This window comes from Scyliorhinus torazame, chromosome 2 (genome assembly GCF_047496885.1).
Source record: "Scyliorhinus torazame isolate Kashiwa2021f chromosome 2, sScyTor2.1, whole genome shotgun sequence".
Lineage (NCBI taxonomy): Eukaryota > Metazoa > Chordata > Chondrichthyes > Carcharhiniformes > Scyliorhinidae > Scyliorhinus > Scyliorhinus torazame.
In genome coordinates this window covers 84,045,071-84,063,584 of record NC_092708.1, presented here as the reverse complement: position 1 = coordinate 84,063,584, position 18,514 = coordinate 84,045,071, and the positions used below count along the sequence as shown (strand labels likewise).

General features: G+C 43.9%; 1 protein-coding gene across 1 annotated transcript in view; it reads right to left on the bottom strand.

The window, feature by feature from the left end:
• Window positions 1–18,514, bottom strand: part of heg1 (heart development protein with EGF-like domains 1) — a 178,788-nt gene that overhangs the window by 5,580 nt on the left and 154,694 nt on the right. The window contains exons 5-12 of the mRNA XM_072473269.1: window positions 16,254–16,339; window positions 12,684–12,742; window positions 12,396–12,553; window positions 10,110–10,244; window positions 9,195–9,237; window positions 9,060–9,097; window positions 3,551–3,638; window positions 662–839 (exon numbers count right to left, since the gene is read on the bottom strand). Coding sequence (XP_072329370.1) covers window positions 662–839; window positions 3,551–3,638; window positions 9,060–9,097; window positions 9,195–9,237; window positions 10,110–10,244; window positions 12,396–12,553; window positions 12,684–12,742; window positions 16,254–16,339 — 785 coding nt within the window. The remainder of the gene's footprint in view (window positions 1–661; window positions 840–3,550; window positions 3,639–9,059; window positions 9,098–9,194; window positions 9,238–10,109; window positions 10,245–12,395; window positions 12,554–12,683; window positions 12,743–16,253; window positions 16,340–18,514) is intronic.

The window sequence follows — 18,514 nt, the reverse complement described above, 5'->3', positions numbered from 1 at the left end:
TATGGTGAAAAGAGTATGGTGCTTTAATAATTACTGCCAAACCACCTCACCCTGAAAAGCTAACTGTATATTTGTGGAATTCCAACTATTTCCATTATGGTAGAAACAATTCTACATATTTTTGAAATAATACTTTGCAAACGTTTTAGCCTAAATCTAAATCCAATCACATCCATTTATTATGCTATCTGAAAATTTTAATCTAAAGTGAAGGGATTCAGTACTTTTAACTTCCTGGTTTGCTGTCTGTGAGAATACTTCAATGTGATTGGTTGTTTATGTTGCTTGCTGACATCATTGCTGCTGCTGGATGCTTGGAGATCCCCTTTACTTGGCACCAGGCTTGAATTGGTATCAGGAAAGGGGAAATCAGTGCCACATAGATCACTAGATCTTGAGGGCAACTTCTTCAAGGTAAAGGAGAGCACCGTTGCTTTGCTGCTGATTGCAAAATCCAACTCATTGCGGATTCTATTCCTGGGCACTCAAGCCCATATAAATTTCTATGCGTAATGACTGCTTTAATGCATCTCTCTTGTCATTTCAAATTTCAGTTGAATTTTGATAGAAACCCAAGGAAGGAAAGAAAATATTGAATAACTGAAGTTCAATATTTGATTAGTGCTCATTTTTTCACCCCACATTTTGCTTTGATACTTGCCGAATAGTACACATCTGTCATCTGCAGCAGGTTTTTTGTGCTCCCATTCTCCTGCATCTCAATGGTTTCCCTGCCCCACTCTACAGATATCCGAGGATTTTTGGGGAACTCGGCATAAGGTGATCTCTGAAAATCGCCACTCTTGAAGATTAATTTGCTGATGTCATTTTTGTTTTTCCTGAGAGAAAGAAAATTCAGGACAAAAGTTTTAGTAACATGGACAACATTCATACAGAGCAAGGTTTTGGAAAATAACAAAACTGCCGTCACCAGTACTGCTGTTTTTAGCTATTACAGTGTTTTACCGCCACCGTGTATTCCTCAGAACTGGATTGGGAGTCTGGATTTTTAGCTTACTATTACTTTGAACTAATGTTATAAACTTTCAGTCATCAGTTCTGATTAAAGGGACGCACCCATCATGCGAGGAACCTTACATACCCTAGTTGATCTGCCATCTATTTTCCATTTTTGTTTTTATTTAATATAGTATTTGTTTTAGTTTTTAATTAATATGCCTCCGTTACCTCTAAACTTGACTATTCCAATTTACTCCTGGCTGTCCGCCCACGCTCCATACTCTGCAGGAGTGAGGTCATCCAAAACGTTGCTATCTGTGTCTTAACTCGCACTAAACCCAGTGCCCTGATCACCTACACCGAGTCAAGCAACACCTTCGTTTAAATTTCCTTTCTTGTTTCCAAATCCCTCCATGCCTCTGTAACCTCTCCAGCCCCACAACCCTGCAAGATATCTGCACTCATCTAATTATAGCTTCTTGAGTAGCCTTGATGGTAATCACTCCACCTTTGGTTTTTGGACCATTAGTTGTCTCAGCCCTCAGCTCTGGAACAGCCTCCCTACATCTCTCTCCTCCTCGCTTTCCTCCTTTTAGACATTCCTTAAACCCTGTTTATCTTTAACTAAGCTTTTGGTCATCAGACCTAATGGCCAAATTCTCCGGCCATTGGGATTCTCTGTTCCCGTCAGCAGTGCACCCGCACCCAAGGGTTTCCCGCCCTTGTGGAGTGGCTTCAATGGGAAATCCCATTGACAAGCAGCGTGCCGCCGAGAAACACGAGGCTGGGGAATCGGGGAATCCAGCTAAATGTTTCCTAATATAGCTCAATGTGATATTTTGCTTTATAAGGCCCCTGTGACGTGCCTTGGGATTTTTATTGTATTCAAGATGCACTATAAATACTTTGTAAATCTCAGAATAAAGTATATAAAGGCCCCATTCGTTAACACTGTCACGTTTTTGATCTGTTAATATTCATTGTTAAAATATTCAATGTTAAAATAGCATTGGTTTATTTGATTGTCCATGTTGTTGGTCACAGATAGTTTGAGAACAAGAGTATAATTTTAATGTTTAGCTTGCCTTGTTCTTTAAATGCCTGGGTAATTCCTGTAATCAATTTATTTGTTGCAGGACGTTTCTCTTGATCGGCAGCTACTTGATGCCTCATCTTATTTTCACAACATTTTCCAGAATATTTCAAGGTCAGAATGCAAAGAAGACGCAACTGTGTTTCGCTCTCATTTTGCACATCTTGAGTCAATGTGCTGAAAGATTTATTATACTATCAGAAGCAGTTCCCGCACTAAGGTTGATTCTGCATTAGAAACTCTTCGAACAATTGTTTCCTTTCATCTGATCCCAGTAAACCTATTTTTACAGCCACATATTTTCATAGTCTCTCATTGTATAAGACAAAACTAATTGGAAACTTTCTGCACCATCACAGCACAGGTCAGTAGCGCGCAAAGTACGGTCTGCAAACCACTGGCGGTCCACAGAATTATCAAGAATGCAAGTCACTGAGGTGCAACATGACGGGAGAGGTCACATGAGAAAACAGACCAGAATCCTCATCCCCACAACTCACTTGGCATCACAGAACCAGACTGGCTCCAATGTGCACTGTGAGAGTTGTCATAAACACAAACAACTATAATGTATTTTTATAAGCGAGATTTATGTCACAGTTGAATTTATTTGGTTAATATACCTGGAAGATAAATATTATTTTCTCAGAAGATCTATTGTGGTATTTTATTAGAATGTTTCAAATAAACATGTTCTCTTGCAGTATCGTAAGGTTCATAAGACAGAGAAGCAGAAATAGGCCATTTGGCCCATCGAGTGTGCTCCACCAGTCGATCATGGCTGACCTCATCCCGGCCTTAACGCCACTGTCCTGCCCGTTCTACATAACCCTTCAACCCAGTATATTAGTGTTCAGAGGATCAGGGGTTATGGGGAGAAGGCAGGAGAATTGGGGATGAGAAAATACCAGCCATGATTGAATGGCGGAACAGACTCGATAGGCCGAGTGGCCTAATTCTGTTCCTATGTCTTATGGCATAAATTAATAATTTATGTATCATATTTAATTTTTTTTTTAATGCACATAGGTTTATTAAATTTAGTCGCGAAAAGCAGCACAATAATTATAGTTTCCATGAATTCCCATTAATTCTGATGAGTTATTTTGTGGTGGCAAGTGGAAATGGGCGAGGTAGGACTGGTAGATGATTCACGTGGTCTCTTGTCTCACCTAAGTAGTCCATGGATTAAAACGGTCAAGAACAATAGAAAATACAGCATTTTGTGAAAATCAGCTACATTTAGCGCTATTCCCAACGCTGTCGTGCAAATGGAAAATTCAAATGGGCATGTAAATAGCATAATCATTGCTTTTATGATTTAATGTATTATTGGGATATCTAAAGTGTGTCATAACCTTATTCCAAAGTCCAGATAACTTTATGTAAATATTTCACAAGCCTTCCTGAATGTATGTTGCGATTGTTTTTTTGGTCACGTCAATAGGCTGTGACGGGAATGGTCGGATGGGGCAAAGGGCGAGTCCTTGTACACACCTGCAACATGTGATAGTTAATGCAATGCCCAAGATAAGCAGCAATCCTCCTCCAGCTGCCGCAATCACCACGGTGATGAGCTTGTAGGCTAAAAATAAGGGAGAATTTTTTTTTTTAAATACATAAAGGCAGGGGAAAATAACATTTTTATTTTTCTATCGCACAATATTCTCTGGTGCATAGAGCTCAGCAGCAGTAAAGCCTACGGTTCACAGATGTGTTTAATCTTCTTTACTTGGCGATCTTGTGGAATAGAACTTGCTTATACAGTTTAGGGTGGGAAACTTAGCTGTCGCTTCTCAAATCAGTAATGCTGAGTTTTCTCATTTTTCTTTGTTGCTTAAAGTGAAGGCCTGTTTCGACCCCCCGAAGCTAAACACCTCACGTGCTCCTGCCTAATCTGTAGCGGAGCACGTATTACCATCATGCATAACATGTATGATATTGGAGTTGATCACTCGATGCTCAGAGCTGCTAGCATGGCATGTTGTTCAATGACACAGATTAGCAGGGCCTGCTGTGTATATTCATAGACTGACATTTCCCGGTGTGCTGAGGAGCACCTGGTGCACCTGATGTACGCTTAGGCTCATCAACGCTGCACAACATGTATTAATGGGGTGTCGGTTCCATAATAATCTCTCGTTGCCTCAACTGCTTTCCTGTTTTTCGTCACCCACATAGTGAGTATGCTGGATAGTAATTCCTTTTTTAAAATTGGGTAAGCTTAGTAGCTGTATTTTGATAGAGAGATTATTTCTCCCCACCCCCCCCAGTTCTTTCCCCTGGTATTCCCCACGAGTGACGGTAAGCATGCTTTTTTTTAAAGGTGCGCCCCAGTTCTCTTTTGGGTACTTTGCAGCCAAGCTCCAAATGTACTCAGTCCAAATAGTATTAATGGGTGCTCTACTGTGCAACCTTTTTTATCTGTAAATTCTAGGGGAAGAAAAAATGAACATCTGAACTAGGAGCAGGAGTGGGTCATTCGGCCTCACGAGCTTGCTCTGCCATTTACAAATCTGACATCTGGTGAAACACAAAGCAGGCATTTTTACACCGCCAAGTGTTTACAAAGTCATGTTTAAGGGGAAATTGATTAGATAAAACATATGCCAAAACATAGTTAAATTATTCCTTTACATTACTGAAGACAAAGCAATTATGTAGAAACAGTGCCAGAATCCAACATTGATCTTTGCATCAGAACGTCCACACCAATCATTTTATGTCAAAACTGCAAATTTGCCTCCCTCTTGTGGTCAAACCAGTGAGCTACATTAGGACAGGTTGAAACTCTATGGGACTGAAAATTTGCAGACGTGCATCTCCGTGTTAATGATTTCCATCACTGACCCCACCAGAGCTGTCAACCAATGAAAATTACAGACAAATAGTGGAGGCCCAAAAAAGGTAAGTATAACATTTTTATTTGTTGGCTGGTGCTCTTCTGAAAGCCATGAGGAAAGTTGGGACCGGTAGAAATCACAGCAGCTCTTTCCCAACCACGGAATATCCAAATCCCCACCCTTGCCCCTTAGCACTGTCAGAGGATCCGATCAATCTTACTCACTTGTTCTGGGCCAGGTGTGTGCCGAAGGTTAGAAGTGAGGATGTTCATTGATGAATGCACAGTATTCAGTACCAGCAGCTCCAACAAAACCCAAAATGCTTGATGCCATCCAGGGCAGAGCAGCCTTTTGATTACAAATCCACCATCACCTTCAGCATTCACTCCCAGCATCGCCAGTACACAGTGGCATCACTGTGTACCATCCACAAGATGCACGGCAGCAACTCATCAAGAGGTGCCTTCAACAGCACCTTTCAAACCTGTGACCTCTACCACCTAGAAGGACAAGGGCAGCAGATGCATGGGAACACCACTACCTTCAAGATCCACCGCCAAGACACTCACCATCCTATTGGAACAAATTTGTTATTACTTCACTGTAGCTGGAACTGTCTCCCTAACACCACACTGGTGAATCTACACCAGATGGACTGAGCACCATAGCTCAGCAGTACCTTTTTAATGGCCAACAAATGCTGGTCTACCCAGCGATGCTCATATCACAACAAAAGAAACATTCCCCAATGCATTGCACAGACTGATTACCAATAGAGAGCTGTGGGAGTCAATCTATGGGCACGATTCAGCGGGAACATTTCTCAGTGACATTTTGGGGGTGTTTGCAGGGCTATTTCCTGACGGCCATCAGCCTGTGTTCTATGGTACTTAGTGCCGAAAAATGAGCCCCCATGAACTTTGGCCAATCGTGGCCAAGTCTGATTCGCCAGACCCGTACCTCAGCAGCTCGCCGCTAAGAGGGAGCTGCTTTTAAACTTTCCGTCACCACTCATTCCCAGTCAACACACAAGCATGGCAGCACGCAGACCTGCTTCTCGCTTTGGTGATGCCAACCTGGCCTGGCTTTTCGACGCTGCGAATGAGAGGCGGGACATCCTGTTCCCCCGAGGGGGTCAGAGGACCAGCAGCAGGGTCAGCAATACCGCCTGGGAGGCAGTGGCAGCAGCTGTCAGTGCGGGCAGCATGACCAGGAGGACCGTGTCCAATGTCGGAAGAAGACCAATGATGTCCACTGAGCTGCAAGGTTAAGTTACCACCTCTCTCCTGGCATCAGTTCCACCTGCCACCCCTCAAACTCCCCCGCCCCACACCATAAATCACTGGCTGATACCTTGCACTCTCCCCACATCCGATCTTCGTGCTTGCTCCTCAGAACCCTCTGGCACCACCAGCACAACCCCTTCATGTCCAGGTGCAGTGTCCACACATGCCACCTGCCATTGACATCCCAACCCATCAAGCAAGCGGCTCACAATGCCCTCTCTTTGTCCCCGCAGGAGAACATAGCCCGTAATGAGCAGGAAAGGGCCAAGACGGGGGTGGGATGCCTGAAATTCTAGCTCTCACCCCCTGTGAGGAATGGGCTTTGGAATTCGCAGGGTTGACCAAGGAGGGGGTAGTCACCAAAAGCGAGGTTGGCCTGTGCCAGAGAGGTGAGGATCCACTACAACGTCAGCCAGGTGACCTGTCAAGTGAGTTGTTCATGTCAAACAAAGTGATCCTTCCCTCTCACTAACCACATGTCCATTCTCTCACAGGATCTTCATCTGATGAGCTAAGCCATCTGGAATCATTCCCCCCCTGCCACCCAAGATACCACTTCTAAGGAGAACTCCAAGGAGACCACCTTGAGGCGTCACAGCTCACCCCCACCAGCACAGAGACACACCTCGGTGGGCGACATTAGTGGACAGGCTTCTGGGGCACAATCTGGTGAGCACCACACAGCACCTGATGCACATCAGGTGGAGACAGGAACATCCAAGGGAATCAGCAATCGGAGGTCTGCTGGATCCCAGGACTCAGCTGGGTTCCAGACAGATGCCGAGTCTCTGGACAAGGTTCACCCCTGCACATGGGGTGCCTCCTCCAGCCTGCATCATCGCTGTTGCCTTCTCTGGTGCCTGGCCGCCTGCGCTGCCACCAGCAACGTGAGGGCAGCTGCTGTGAAACTGACACCAGGAATTGGAGAAAGAGATAGACCGACAATCAGTTTGGGCTTCCATACCGGGACCCTCAAATCACTCAAGCCTCCCCGCACTTACATGTCCCGCCTTCTAGTGCCATCCAGCAAGCCAGTTGTTTTGGCAAACCTTGCCCTGCACACTCACCACCGTCACATCAGGAGCCCCAGACCCCAGCGCTCTGCCGGGAATGTTACGGAGACCATGCTCAGGGCCCTCCCCTGATCCACAAACTTACCCTTTGGCTGCGAGATGAACCCGAGTGCTGAAGCCCAGCTCTTGAGTGTTTGATTGTTAGCAGCTGCCTCTATGGTGCTGACACTCCTAGAGTTCAGGTACACTATTGAAGAGGTAGAATTCCGAATGGACTACAGAAGATACAACATGGATGCCGCCTGATATAAAATGGACACTGTCAATGTTCTTGACCCTCTGTTATTATCAGTGTCTGCTGCTGAAGTATTAAAGCTTTGTGCAAAACAAGTGATCCACAAGCTGCATTCGGAGAGACAATTAGCCGTTAGCAAACTTGCCCAATGTCGGTATTGTTAGCTACTTAGCTAACTGACAAAGGGGCCCCAAATTAAGGAACTAGCAAGGAATGAGGAAGAACATGTTCAAAGTGGCTATATGTAACCGTTATCTATGTAATGAATTCATCGGTTCAGGCAAACTACCAATTACAGGCTATAGGAGCTAACTTGTAGCCATTTATGGCATTGAAGATGCATGTTATGAATTTGTGACGCGAACAGAATTGATTGGGTATATGTAAATGCGAATGTAAACTAATTCCGCTTTCCTTCTGTATATTAACCTAGTGCGACCTCAGCTCAGGCGAGAAAGGGTGCTGCAGACCATGGGGGTCAAAGGCCTTTCTCCCAGAATTCTGAAAATTAATAAATCGCTTCTTTACTCACTCAGAGGTCTATTCGTGAGTATTTTCACCTACACTATTCAGGCATCAAAGGCTGCTTGAAATGCAATGCAGTAATCATCCTCTGAGACATGGCATGTGTGCCCTCGAGGGGTGTGAAGTGCACTCACAACTAACAAGGCAAATTCGTCATTTGCAAGAGCCTTAAGCTGTGAAGTAAGAGGCCGGCCACAGTCAAAGGGTGTGAAATTGACTTTCAGCATTGAAGCCACAGCAGGGCTCTGTCCTGGAAGTGTTTGGTAGGACAGACAGACTGCAGCTGTGGTTGCTCCTGTTATGGGTCTCCACAATATTTAAAGATGGCTTGAAGGTTCACAGACGTACCGCCCCCCCCCCCCCCCCCCCCCCCCGGTCCAGGGACGACCCCCGATCTGGAATACTTCAGCCTCCCAACCACCCTGAGGGGTTGAGCAAGCCCAACCACCCTGAGGGGTTCCCCACCCTCAGGCACTGGGGCATCAGATCCGGTGCCCTTGAGTTGTATGTCGGAAAATGGAAATGGCTACTGATCTCCTCACCCCCTCAGTAGCCTTTGCGCCAGCTTCACGCTTTTGAAAAAAGGAGTAGTAAACACTGCCTGCGTGACTTCCCGGTGGGGAGTTGGGTAATTCCCGGGAGGTCGCTGCATTCGACTTCAATCTCGCGAAAGAGATTTAAATTAATGCAAATGAGGGTTAGTGATATGCTCACCATTTTGGTGTGAGATCTGGTATTGGCCCTCGGGAGCGGGCCGGGTAAATTGCAAACTGGTTCCGGCCCGGCGCGAATCTCGATTTTGGCCTTTCCCGCCCAGATCCGCGCCGGACGCAACACGATGGTTAAATCGCATCTGTAAATCATTTATGGTGTCAGCCAGAATGTTCAAAATTTTACCTTTGGGCATTAACACTGACAATTCATGGAAATAAATTATGTCCCATGACTCCTCCTTATATGTTGATGTATTATGAATGAGCGAGCTACGTAACACTGAACAGTGTTTTCACATGATATAGAACATTAAAGAAAAAGGAAACTTACGATTTTTGCAGTTGAATCCACCAAATCCAAAAATACAACTGTTAAACACAAAAAAGAGAAATCAATAGGTTTCCCCACAGGTCAATGATTTCTTACATCTGCAATTAAGATAAGGATTATTTACAGTCTACTTACGGTGCACAGGTTCCATTCTCTAGCTTGTAACCATCATCACATGCTGCAGTAAGATGAAAGCATAGAAATTACTGGCTGCTACTACCAAAATATTCAAACAATTTCCATGTGCTGTCATTCAGTAAAATCATTTTGGAAAAGACTCAAACCGATGCCATTTTCTTACCAGAAACAATTGTAAAAATGCATGGTAACGGGGATTCTAATGCACTTCCCTTTCTCACAAACAGGGCAAGATTCTCTGACCTCGCCGCGCGCGGCCTGTTTCTCAGCAACAGGAGGAGGCCCGCTGTTGGCTGGCTGCTGGATCTTCGGGCCCCGCTGCTCTCAATGGGATTTCTCATTGAATCCACCCCATGCTGCCGAGAGATCCGGGGAGGGGATGTACCAATCGGCGGGACTGGAAGATCCTACTGGCGTGAACTGCCAGAAGATCTCGCCCATAGTCACCAAGAACAAGTCGTACGACTGGCTTTTGAGAAAATTGCCAGATCATGTGGTCCAGTATCTCTCATTATTCAAGAAAATTGAAGTTGATCTCTTTGCAACTGATGCAAAATCTTAAAAGTCCTTTTCCAACATTTTAAAGAAATTGCAAATTTTTCTTACTGTCCTGCTTCTGGGTCACAGGTCAACACATCTGTTCAAACCGGTATTCAGATACCAGCCCCAACAAATATTCCAACTTGCCTGTCAAGCTCTGGATAATTCTTCCAAACTCATACAGGGCTGCAAGATGGAGAATTGCGGAGCAACACCAGCAGTGTTACATCTTACGATGTAGGTATAGCCAGCAATTCCTATTCTCATTCCAGGAAGATACCGCTCCTATCCACAGACCAAAGAGCATCACTGACTGCGGCCATGGGGAAAAGGTTATAGATAATAAATAGATCTGTTGTTAGCAGAACGCACCTCTGCATGAATGATCCATGGCATTGTATTTGAAGTAACCACCTTTACACTGGCAGACTGCAATCCCATTATAATCGTTACATTCCGCAGTTGTATTGTCACATTTGGGCACTTTCACTCGACATAACTTTTCAGCTGTGAATGAAAATAAGTGTTGATTTAGCAAAATATTTAAAAGTGTATTCACCTATTTAGTAGCCCCTAGTTAATTGCCGGTTCCATAATCTACTGGTCAATCGTAGTACATTTAATTTATTAATTTCAAATCCCAGGCCATTGATTAAATCTCCGGTGGATTCAGTGATCGACTATTAGGACCATCATAAACAAATCCATTAAAAATAAAAATGCTATTTAATGTAAATAACATCCAATATAATAACTGCATTAAAATTACTATTTGGTGTGCATTCATTATTAGAAACATATAGACTTTTATGCAGTGTTAATTCTTTGAGGTTCAATAACAAGGTGACATCTTCAATTGCAACAATAACAAATTTGAATAACATTCCTGGATACCGCAAGTCAATACCTCAATGCTAATATCACCTGTGGAACAGTTATATTCTTCACTTTTCATTGTATAAATTATCCAACATATCAAAAAAGATAGAAAATGCACATTACGGAGATTGATGGATAGGAATTCTAATTTGTAATTTGTGGGAGAGGGGGGAAGGAGTCAATATACATTTTTGTTTTAGTATCCTTGAAAGAGGATTTACTTTTGTTTAAATGTATGCATTTGATGACTGGCATCATTGAGGCCTGTTGGTGTAATTTTCCATCTATTGCCACTGAGTTCTCAATATCACAGGTAAAGAAACCAAAAAGACTGCTGGTGTTGGGAAATAGAAGTGCCACATTGGTGTGGCAAAGAAGTAAACTTCTGATTTCAAAGTGCGCGGTTGGTCAGCGCGTAGCCTGAATCAAATTCATTCTATTGCTGCCCTGAAAATGCAAATAATCATGGATGCTGGAATAAATCGACAATACTGTCAGTTTTATTGCACACCTAAGTATTATCTTGAGCACAAAAAAAAATCTTCCTGTCCAAAAAGGATGGCTTTCAAAAGGCAACTGGATAGGCACCTGTCGGGGAAAGAGGGGTCCCTTTCATCATACAGGGCTATGATGAAAGGGACCCATAGCTAAACTGTTCTTACAGAGAGGCAGCATGGGCTCAACAAGCTGAATAGCCACCTTCTGTGCTATAACCATGATTCGCTGATGCATGGATAGATTGGGGAAATTAGGTCCGTTCTCCTTAGAGGAGAGAAGATTGAGAGGAGATTTGTTAGAGATATTCAGAATCATAAAGGGTCTGGACAGAGCAGATAGGGAAAACTGTTTCCGCTGAAGGAAGCGTCAAGATCTATAAGACAATGATTCAAGGTGATCGGTAGAAGAAGTGGCATGACATGAGGAAAACCCTTTTTATGCGTAAGGTAGTTAGGATCTGGAATGCATTATCTGAGAGTGTGGCAGAGGCAGATTCAATTGTGGCTTTCAAAGCAGGAGTTAGATAATCAACTGAAGAGGAAAGATTTGCCGGGCTCCTGAGAAAATGTGCGGTAACGGGACTAAGTGAGCTGCTCCCGCAGAGAGGACAGCAAGGAGTGCACTTTAAACGTTCTGTAATTCCGTGAGATGGAATTTCTGCAAATTCCGAACCAAGGATAACAAGTGGAGTTGATTGTTCTTTCATTCAGGGATCTGTTTTTGAATCATTCGAAATTGAGGTTAAAGGTCCGACATAAAATATGTTTTGATGGTCTCAACTTAGCATTAGTCAGCATGGACCAACAACACTAAACTTATATTTTGGCAGAAAATGAGTCTCGAATTTGTGGTGCCATTTGGAGGGATGGCCTGCATGAAAAACAGAAGTGTCCATTTTGCCGGCATGAAGGCACAAAGAGTTATGATGCGTTAGATTGATGTATCGTTGTGGTCCAAACCCTTTTAAATGTCCATACAGGAGATTGGAAATCTCATAACACATTGTTATCGTCCTACTTCACTCGATATTTAAATTTTAAATTGGTCAATGCAGCCAGAATTGAATATTGTTTTGTTGCTGTCGAACATTAAATGGATAACAGGGAAGTCTGTCGATGACAGTTATTCTGCTTTCAACTGTAGTTGGCTTTTATAGTAGGTGGTCAAAGTCCATTGGATAAATTTATTATTTAATCAGTAATTAAGTAATCATAACTGCTAAGTAAAAAATAATTGACTGGATTGAAAGTAATAGTGGCTGCCTGAAAAGCTGCCTTTTACCTTTATATGATAGCTGATGATTTAGCACAAACTGGCAACTTCCAGTGTTAGATCTGCAGTTCGTAATGTAATTTTGCACACTGCTCAATACCTCAGGGTTCGTCACATTGGATGAGAGTATAAACATGTTCAAGACAGACACACTGCCGTCAGCCTCACTGTAAATGACATGTTAGATTGTTAGTACTGTCACCCAGTTTAGTTAGAAGTCCATAAAATATTTATGTGATTATCAAATCGTATTGTGGCTCTCAATAATTCAGTATATAATATTCTGTTTTACTTTACCTTAAATCTGCAACAACAGATGTGTGGTAACCATTCAGAAAAAAGAGAGAAGCATTAAGCTGTGGGAAGAAAAACATCATAAATGTAATAGCTAAAGACTGTACTTGTTTTACAAAACGTCTTAAACCCAAATAACTTCTCAAACCAGACCCAAAGAGACTATCTCGACTCTAAACGACATTTTCCTTGGCTCCAACATCCAAACAGAGAGTTAGGAATTGGCCTCCATTCAGAAAAATGTTATCCTTGGATTCCAATTTCATAATGATTTTATGTTGAACCACTTCTCCAAGATTAGTGTAATTCTTCCAGAGCACCCTTTTTCCCACCTCTTCCACGGAAACAGGCTGGCATGTTGTGACTGACAGTGTAAACAGGAAATTATATACGAGACTGAAATATCAATCAAATTCTCAGCTCCAATCACTGGAATGACGGAGGGATCCTCACAGAAAAACACAAGTCAGTCAAACATTCAAAGAGTTCAGGTCATCAATTCGAGTCACTGGCCTTTTCTTTGGATGCAAAATCCATGTCAGGGGATCACCGTGGCGGCACAGTGGTTAGCCCTTCTGCCTCACAGCGCCAGAGACCCAGGTTCAAATCCGACCTCGGGTGGCTGTCTGTGTGGTGTTTGCACTTTCTCCCCGTGTGTGCGTGGGTTTCCTCCGGGTGCTCCGGTTTCCTCCCACAGTCCAAAGATATCCAGGTTAGGTGGATTGACTATGCTAAATTGCCCTAGCTGGGGTTACAGGGATAGGATGGGAGATTGGGCCTATGTAGGGTGCTCTTTCAGAGGGTCGGTGCAGACATGATGGGCGGAATGGCCCCCTTCTGCACTGTAGGGATTCTATGAGAGGATAGGGATTCTATGATCCATCCAAATTAGGCTGAATGCAGATTTCACCAGAGTGCAAGGGAATTTAGTGAGGTGGAATTAAGAGATTCTGCTTGATGCACGGAAAAAAATAAACAAATAAGGTTAAATTAGGATTGTGGGTTAAGATACGATGAAGACATAAAGCATATAACTAAATGTAATAAATTAAACAAGATGCTTACTGAGATTAAAAGCTATGGATAGACAATTGAGTGATTTTCAAAACTTGAAAGCCTAGTTAGTTAAATAAAATCACAATAAAGATGGCAGGGCAGGTGATGTATTCCAGCTGTAGCACATGGATACTGATGGGCACCTGTATGGTGCGCAGCAATCGCATCTGCAGTAAATGTCTGCAGCTTAAGGTTCAAGTGTTGAATTTATGGTTCAGTGTTGATGAACTGGAGTTTGAGCTTCGGCCATTGTGATATGTCAGGGAGGGTGATTGTTATCTGGTTACTTTGTTCCAGAGTATGATCACACCTCTTGGATTAAGTACTTCAGATTTGGTCCACTGTCAGTGGCAGGAGGGTGTGACTGTGAGTGAAGCAGGCATGGGGATCCAGAAGGTAGCACTGGAGGATCCTCAACCTTTACACTTGTCCAATAGGTTTGGGGTTCTTACAGTCTGGTTCTATGAGAACAGGGACTGCAGGGTGGATGAGCAAACTGATCACAGCATCATGGCACAGGGAGGCTACTCAAACTGAGGGAGTAAAATGAAATGTAGTCATGGTGAGGGACAATATAATTAGGGGGTTAGGGACTGTTCTCTGCAGCTGAGGGTGTGAGAACCGGAGGCTGTGTTGCCCATCCGGTGCCAGGGTTAAGAACATCTCAGGGCTATCGGGGATTTTGAAATAGGAGGGGAAAGATCTAGTTGCCATGCGCTACGTCAGTACCAACAACATAGTTAGTTCTAAGAAAGAGGTTATGGTGAGGGAATATGAGCAGCCAGGGACTAAATTAAAAAGCAGAACCACAAAGTACTACCTGTGCAACAAGAAAATTGACATAAGGTCAGTGAGATGAGAGATAAATGCATGGGTCAAAGAGTGGTGTGGCAGGAAAGGGTTTCAATTCATGGGTCAATGAACTCCAATGCCTTCACAAACAGGGCAGCTGTCACCTCCCTGATGCTATGATGGGTGACCATTTGTAAAATTCCACGCAGGTACACTGCTCCTCCTAGATACTCTCCAGAGGCAAAGAAGTTCAAGGTTATTGTTATTTACCCGGCCACTGCCAGGATGTGCCCATGCGGCTGGTGAGACCTGTGGTCCTCATCATGGGCGCACACAATCAGAAACCACCGGCCTCGATAGACACAGCCTCCAGTAGCAATGTTGCTCCAGCATGTCCCAGAAATGGGGACTTTAGCGATACACGGGATGGTGAGCGTATCACCGTTGCGCCCTCTCTGCTCTTGGGTATCACCTCTGCGACCCTCTGCACCAAAGTGCTACCTGTGTTGCTGGAAAAGCTGTTCCTCATCACTATATTTCACGGCCTCGGAGAACTGAGCCACCGATCCAGGGGTAGCCTCATTTGCCACCAACTACTTGGGAATGTCTGCCTCAACATCTCTGCTTTGTCCAGCAGAGCACTGCCCCACAATTACCTCAGTGCCTCCACCTAAACTGCTCTGGAAGTTCTCCGAGCGCAATGATCACTGTGTGCCAATGCGTGAGCTGCTCTTTCAATGTTCTCCCATTTATGCAGCATCAGGACTAGCTCCGACTTAGGTGAATGGCTCTCCGCTGTGCAGCCGACTCCTCTCCCTGGTCGTGCTGCTGAACCCGTCACTTTGGCTGGGTTGCTACGACCACCAAAAAGCTTCCTCCACCAAAATCGTTGCAATGTGGGAATGTATTAGGAAACCATCGCGCCAATCAATGCCGTGAATTTCTCAGCATTCCTGCGTCAAAATCTGCCTTCACCTTGGCATGAAAATGTATGCAGGAGATCAATATAAAATGTTACCACTGTTGCTAAGCAGACCATTAAAAAATTCCTTCAGCTATTTAAATCTGGAATGAAACGTCATGTCTAGCTTCTTCCCCAATGAGCTATGGATCATTCTCTTGAGCACTTGTTATGTAAAATTTGCAGTGCCTGAGGCAGCCTTTGATACCTCAGCCAACTTGATTGCCTCACACCTTTGGTACTTGGCAACATCTTCAACCTCATAACATTTTTCTTAGATTGGAAGGTCTGAAAAGAACCAAGAAAAGAAGATACCAAAATCAAGTAGGAAAGTTATAACGCAAAAGATCTTCCAGGAGAAGGACAAAAGTAAAGAAAACATGAGGAAGATGGTACAAGCTACTGGCAACAAATAGATAGCATAGACCCAGGTGCATAGCATACCGAGGCTGTTATGTTAAATGCAGCAAACACTGATCTCACACAAATAAATGGGTGGAGGGCGGAAGGTGGGGGGGGGGAGGGGGGAGGGGGGCTAATATCCTCTCTTTTTTGATGATTTAAAAATCAATCTTTCATAATTTCAAAATTTTAATTAAGGATAGAAGATAAGTTAACAATTCAATGACTAGACAACAGTAAATTATGGCAATGTATACAGGTAAATTATTTTAAAATTATTATTTAAAACGTTTTTTTTTTCAAAATCTGCATTACAGAGTATTAATTGTTCATAGCATTACTCTTTATCAAGCTAAACTTACCATTTTTAAAATATCCCCTTCTAACTCCTGCATTCCTGAAATTCGGGATTTGTTGTCATTGTAGAAAACACCTGCGAACGTCCGAGCTATGGAGCAATGAAAATAGATTTAAACAACTATTGTGAAAAATTGCAACGCAGAACAATCATTCAACTCCTCAGTGCAGCACTGAGGGATACTGCATTGTCAGAGGTGCTTTCTATCGGATGTTAAATCAAGGCCCATTAGCCTGTACTGATACCCAAAACGAAATCTCGTCACTATTCACAGAAAATCAGGGGAGGTTTCCTGGTGTCCTGGCCAGCAGGTTTCCCTCAGCCAACACCATCAACAAACAGGTCAACTGGTCTTTCATAAATAAAGACAGAAAATGCTGGTAGGACTCAGCAGGTCTGGCAGCATCTGTGGAGAGAGAAACAGATTTACCCTTTCCACTCTGTATGACGCAGACTCAAAACGTTAACTCTGGGCGTGATTTATTGGCCACGTCCCACTGAGGCCCGAAACAATAACTGAGTCCGGTTCGATAGCGGGGTGTTTCGTGGTGCTACATGCGCCGAGAACGACGTTGCTAAGCCTGTCCAAAACGGGCACTCTGTTTTTTTCCTTTAAACGACGCCCTCTGTTTCTCTCTCTCCACAGATGCTGCCAGACCTGCTGAATCTTTCCAGCATTTTATGTTTTTATTTCAGATTTCAAGCATTCACAGTATTTTATTCAACTGGTCATTCATCCCATTTCCTGTCTGTCAAACCTTGATGTGCACAAGGAGATGCATTCACCGACAAAATAACTTTGACTACTTTTCAAAAGAACGTGCAGACTCCGCACAGACAGTGTCCCAAGCCGGGAATCAAACCTGGATCCCTGGTGCTGTGAAGCAACAGTGCTAACCACTGTGCTACCATGTCACCCCTATTCAATGAAGGCACATCATAGTATCGCGAGGTTTAGGTTTGCAATAGAAAAGGTCATTAAGCATTCAAGAATAAAGATAATTAATTGCAGGAGGACCAACCTCACTGGGGTGAGGATGAATCTGGGCCAGGTTGTCATGATATGCAGACACACACATAATGATATACAGACAAGCAGCTAATGGACAGAGAGAACAGGACATAACCAATAAGCAGGCAGGACACTCAGGGGTGGGATCTGACTATAAAAGACATGAGGCACTCACACTCCTCCTCTTTCCACTGATGAACATCTAGAGAGTCAGTCAAGGATGTTGTTACAATCTCACACCTCCACCACGTGGCTAAGAGCTAGTCTGGTTCAGTCAGACAGAGTAACCACACTTAAGTTAGCAGAGAGCTGAACTCACAGAGAACGGTGCTAACTGTGCTATTAGTTCAATAAATCTGATTGAACTAACTTCAAGGTCTGGAGCATTTTTCTGATCTAAGCTGCATCCAGTTGCAGCCAGTGTTAGACCAGTGTACCTAACACGACGTGATACCAGGAGACTACTAATTTAAGGTGGCTTACCTCAGTCTATTCCATGACGACCAGCAAATGTATCCCGGCACCATGAAGAAGATTCAGGCTCCTCACTAGCTCAGGACCTCCGGCACTCTCAGTGCCAACTGGCGGATATCCAAGCAAAAGCTTTTGCTGTACTTCAAAGCCTCAGACCTCGAACGTGCGTCTAATGCAAGAAAGATCGCGCTTTTCCTCTCAACAGAAGGTGATCAAACCATCGAACTCTTCAACTCGTTTAACTTCACCGAAGGCCAGGACACGACAAAGTTTCAGACCATCCTGCACAAGTTCGATAGTCACAGTGAAGTGGACACCAATGAAATCTTCGAGCGCTACATATTCAAACGTCTTTCAATGCCTTCTTAACTAGCCTCCGCCTGCTAGCGCTGTCCTGCAACTTTGGTGATATTGCTGACTCCATGATCAGAGACCAAATCGTGTTTGGAGTTCACTCTGATCCTCTGAGAGGGCAACTCTTAAAAATCAAGCATATGACCCTGCCAGTCGCGATTGAAACATGTACAGTGCATGAGCACGCGGAAAATCGGTATTCCCAATACAAATCGGCTGAAAATGAGAAACCTGCCTCCCACGAGGCAGTGAGTGTGCAGGCCATCTCCCAGATGCAGCGCCTCAGCATTGAAGACATCGTCCATCTTGTGCACTTTTCCCGGAGCCCCGCGCATGCGCGATGCGAACGGGATAACGAAGCGGCCGACACCCACACTACGCAGGTGCAGACGTCCGCCAACCGCACTGCGCATGTGCGACGACAT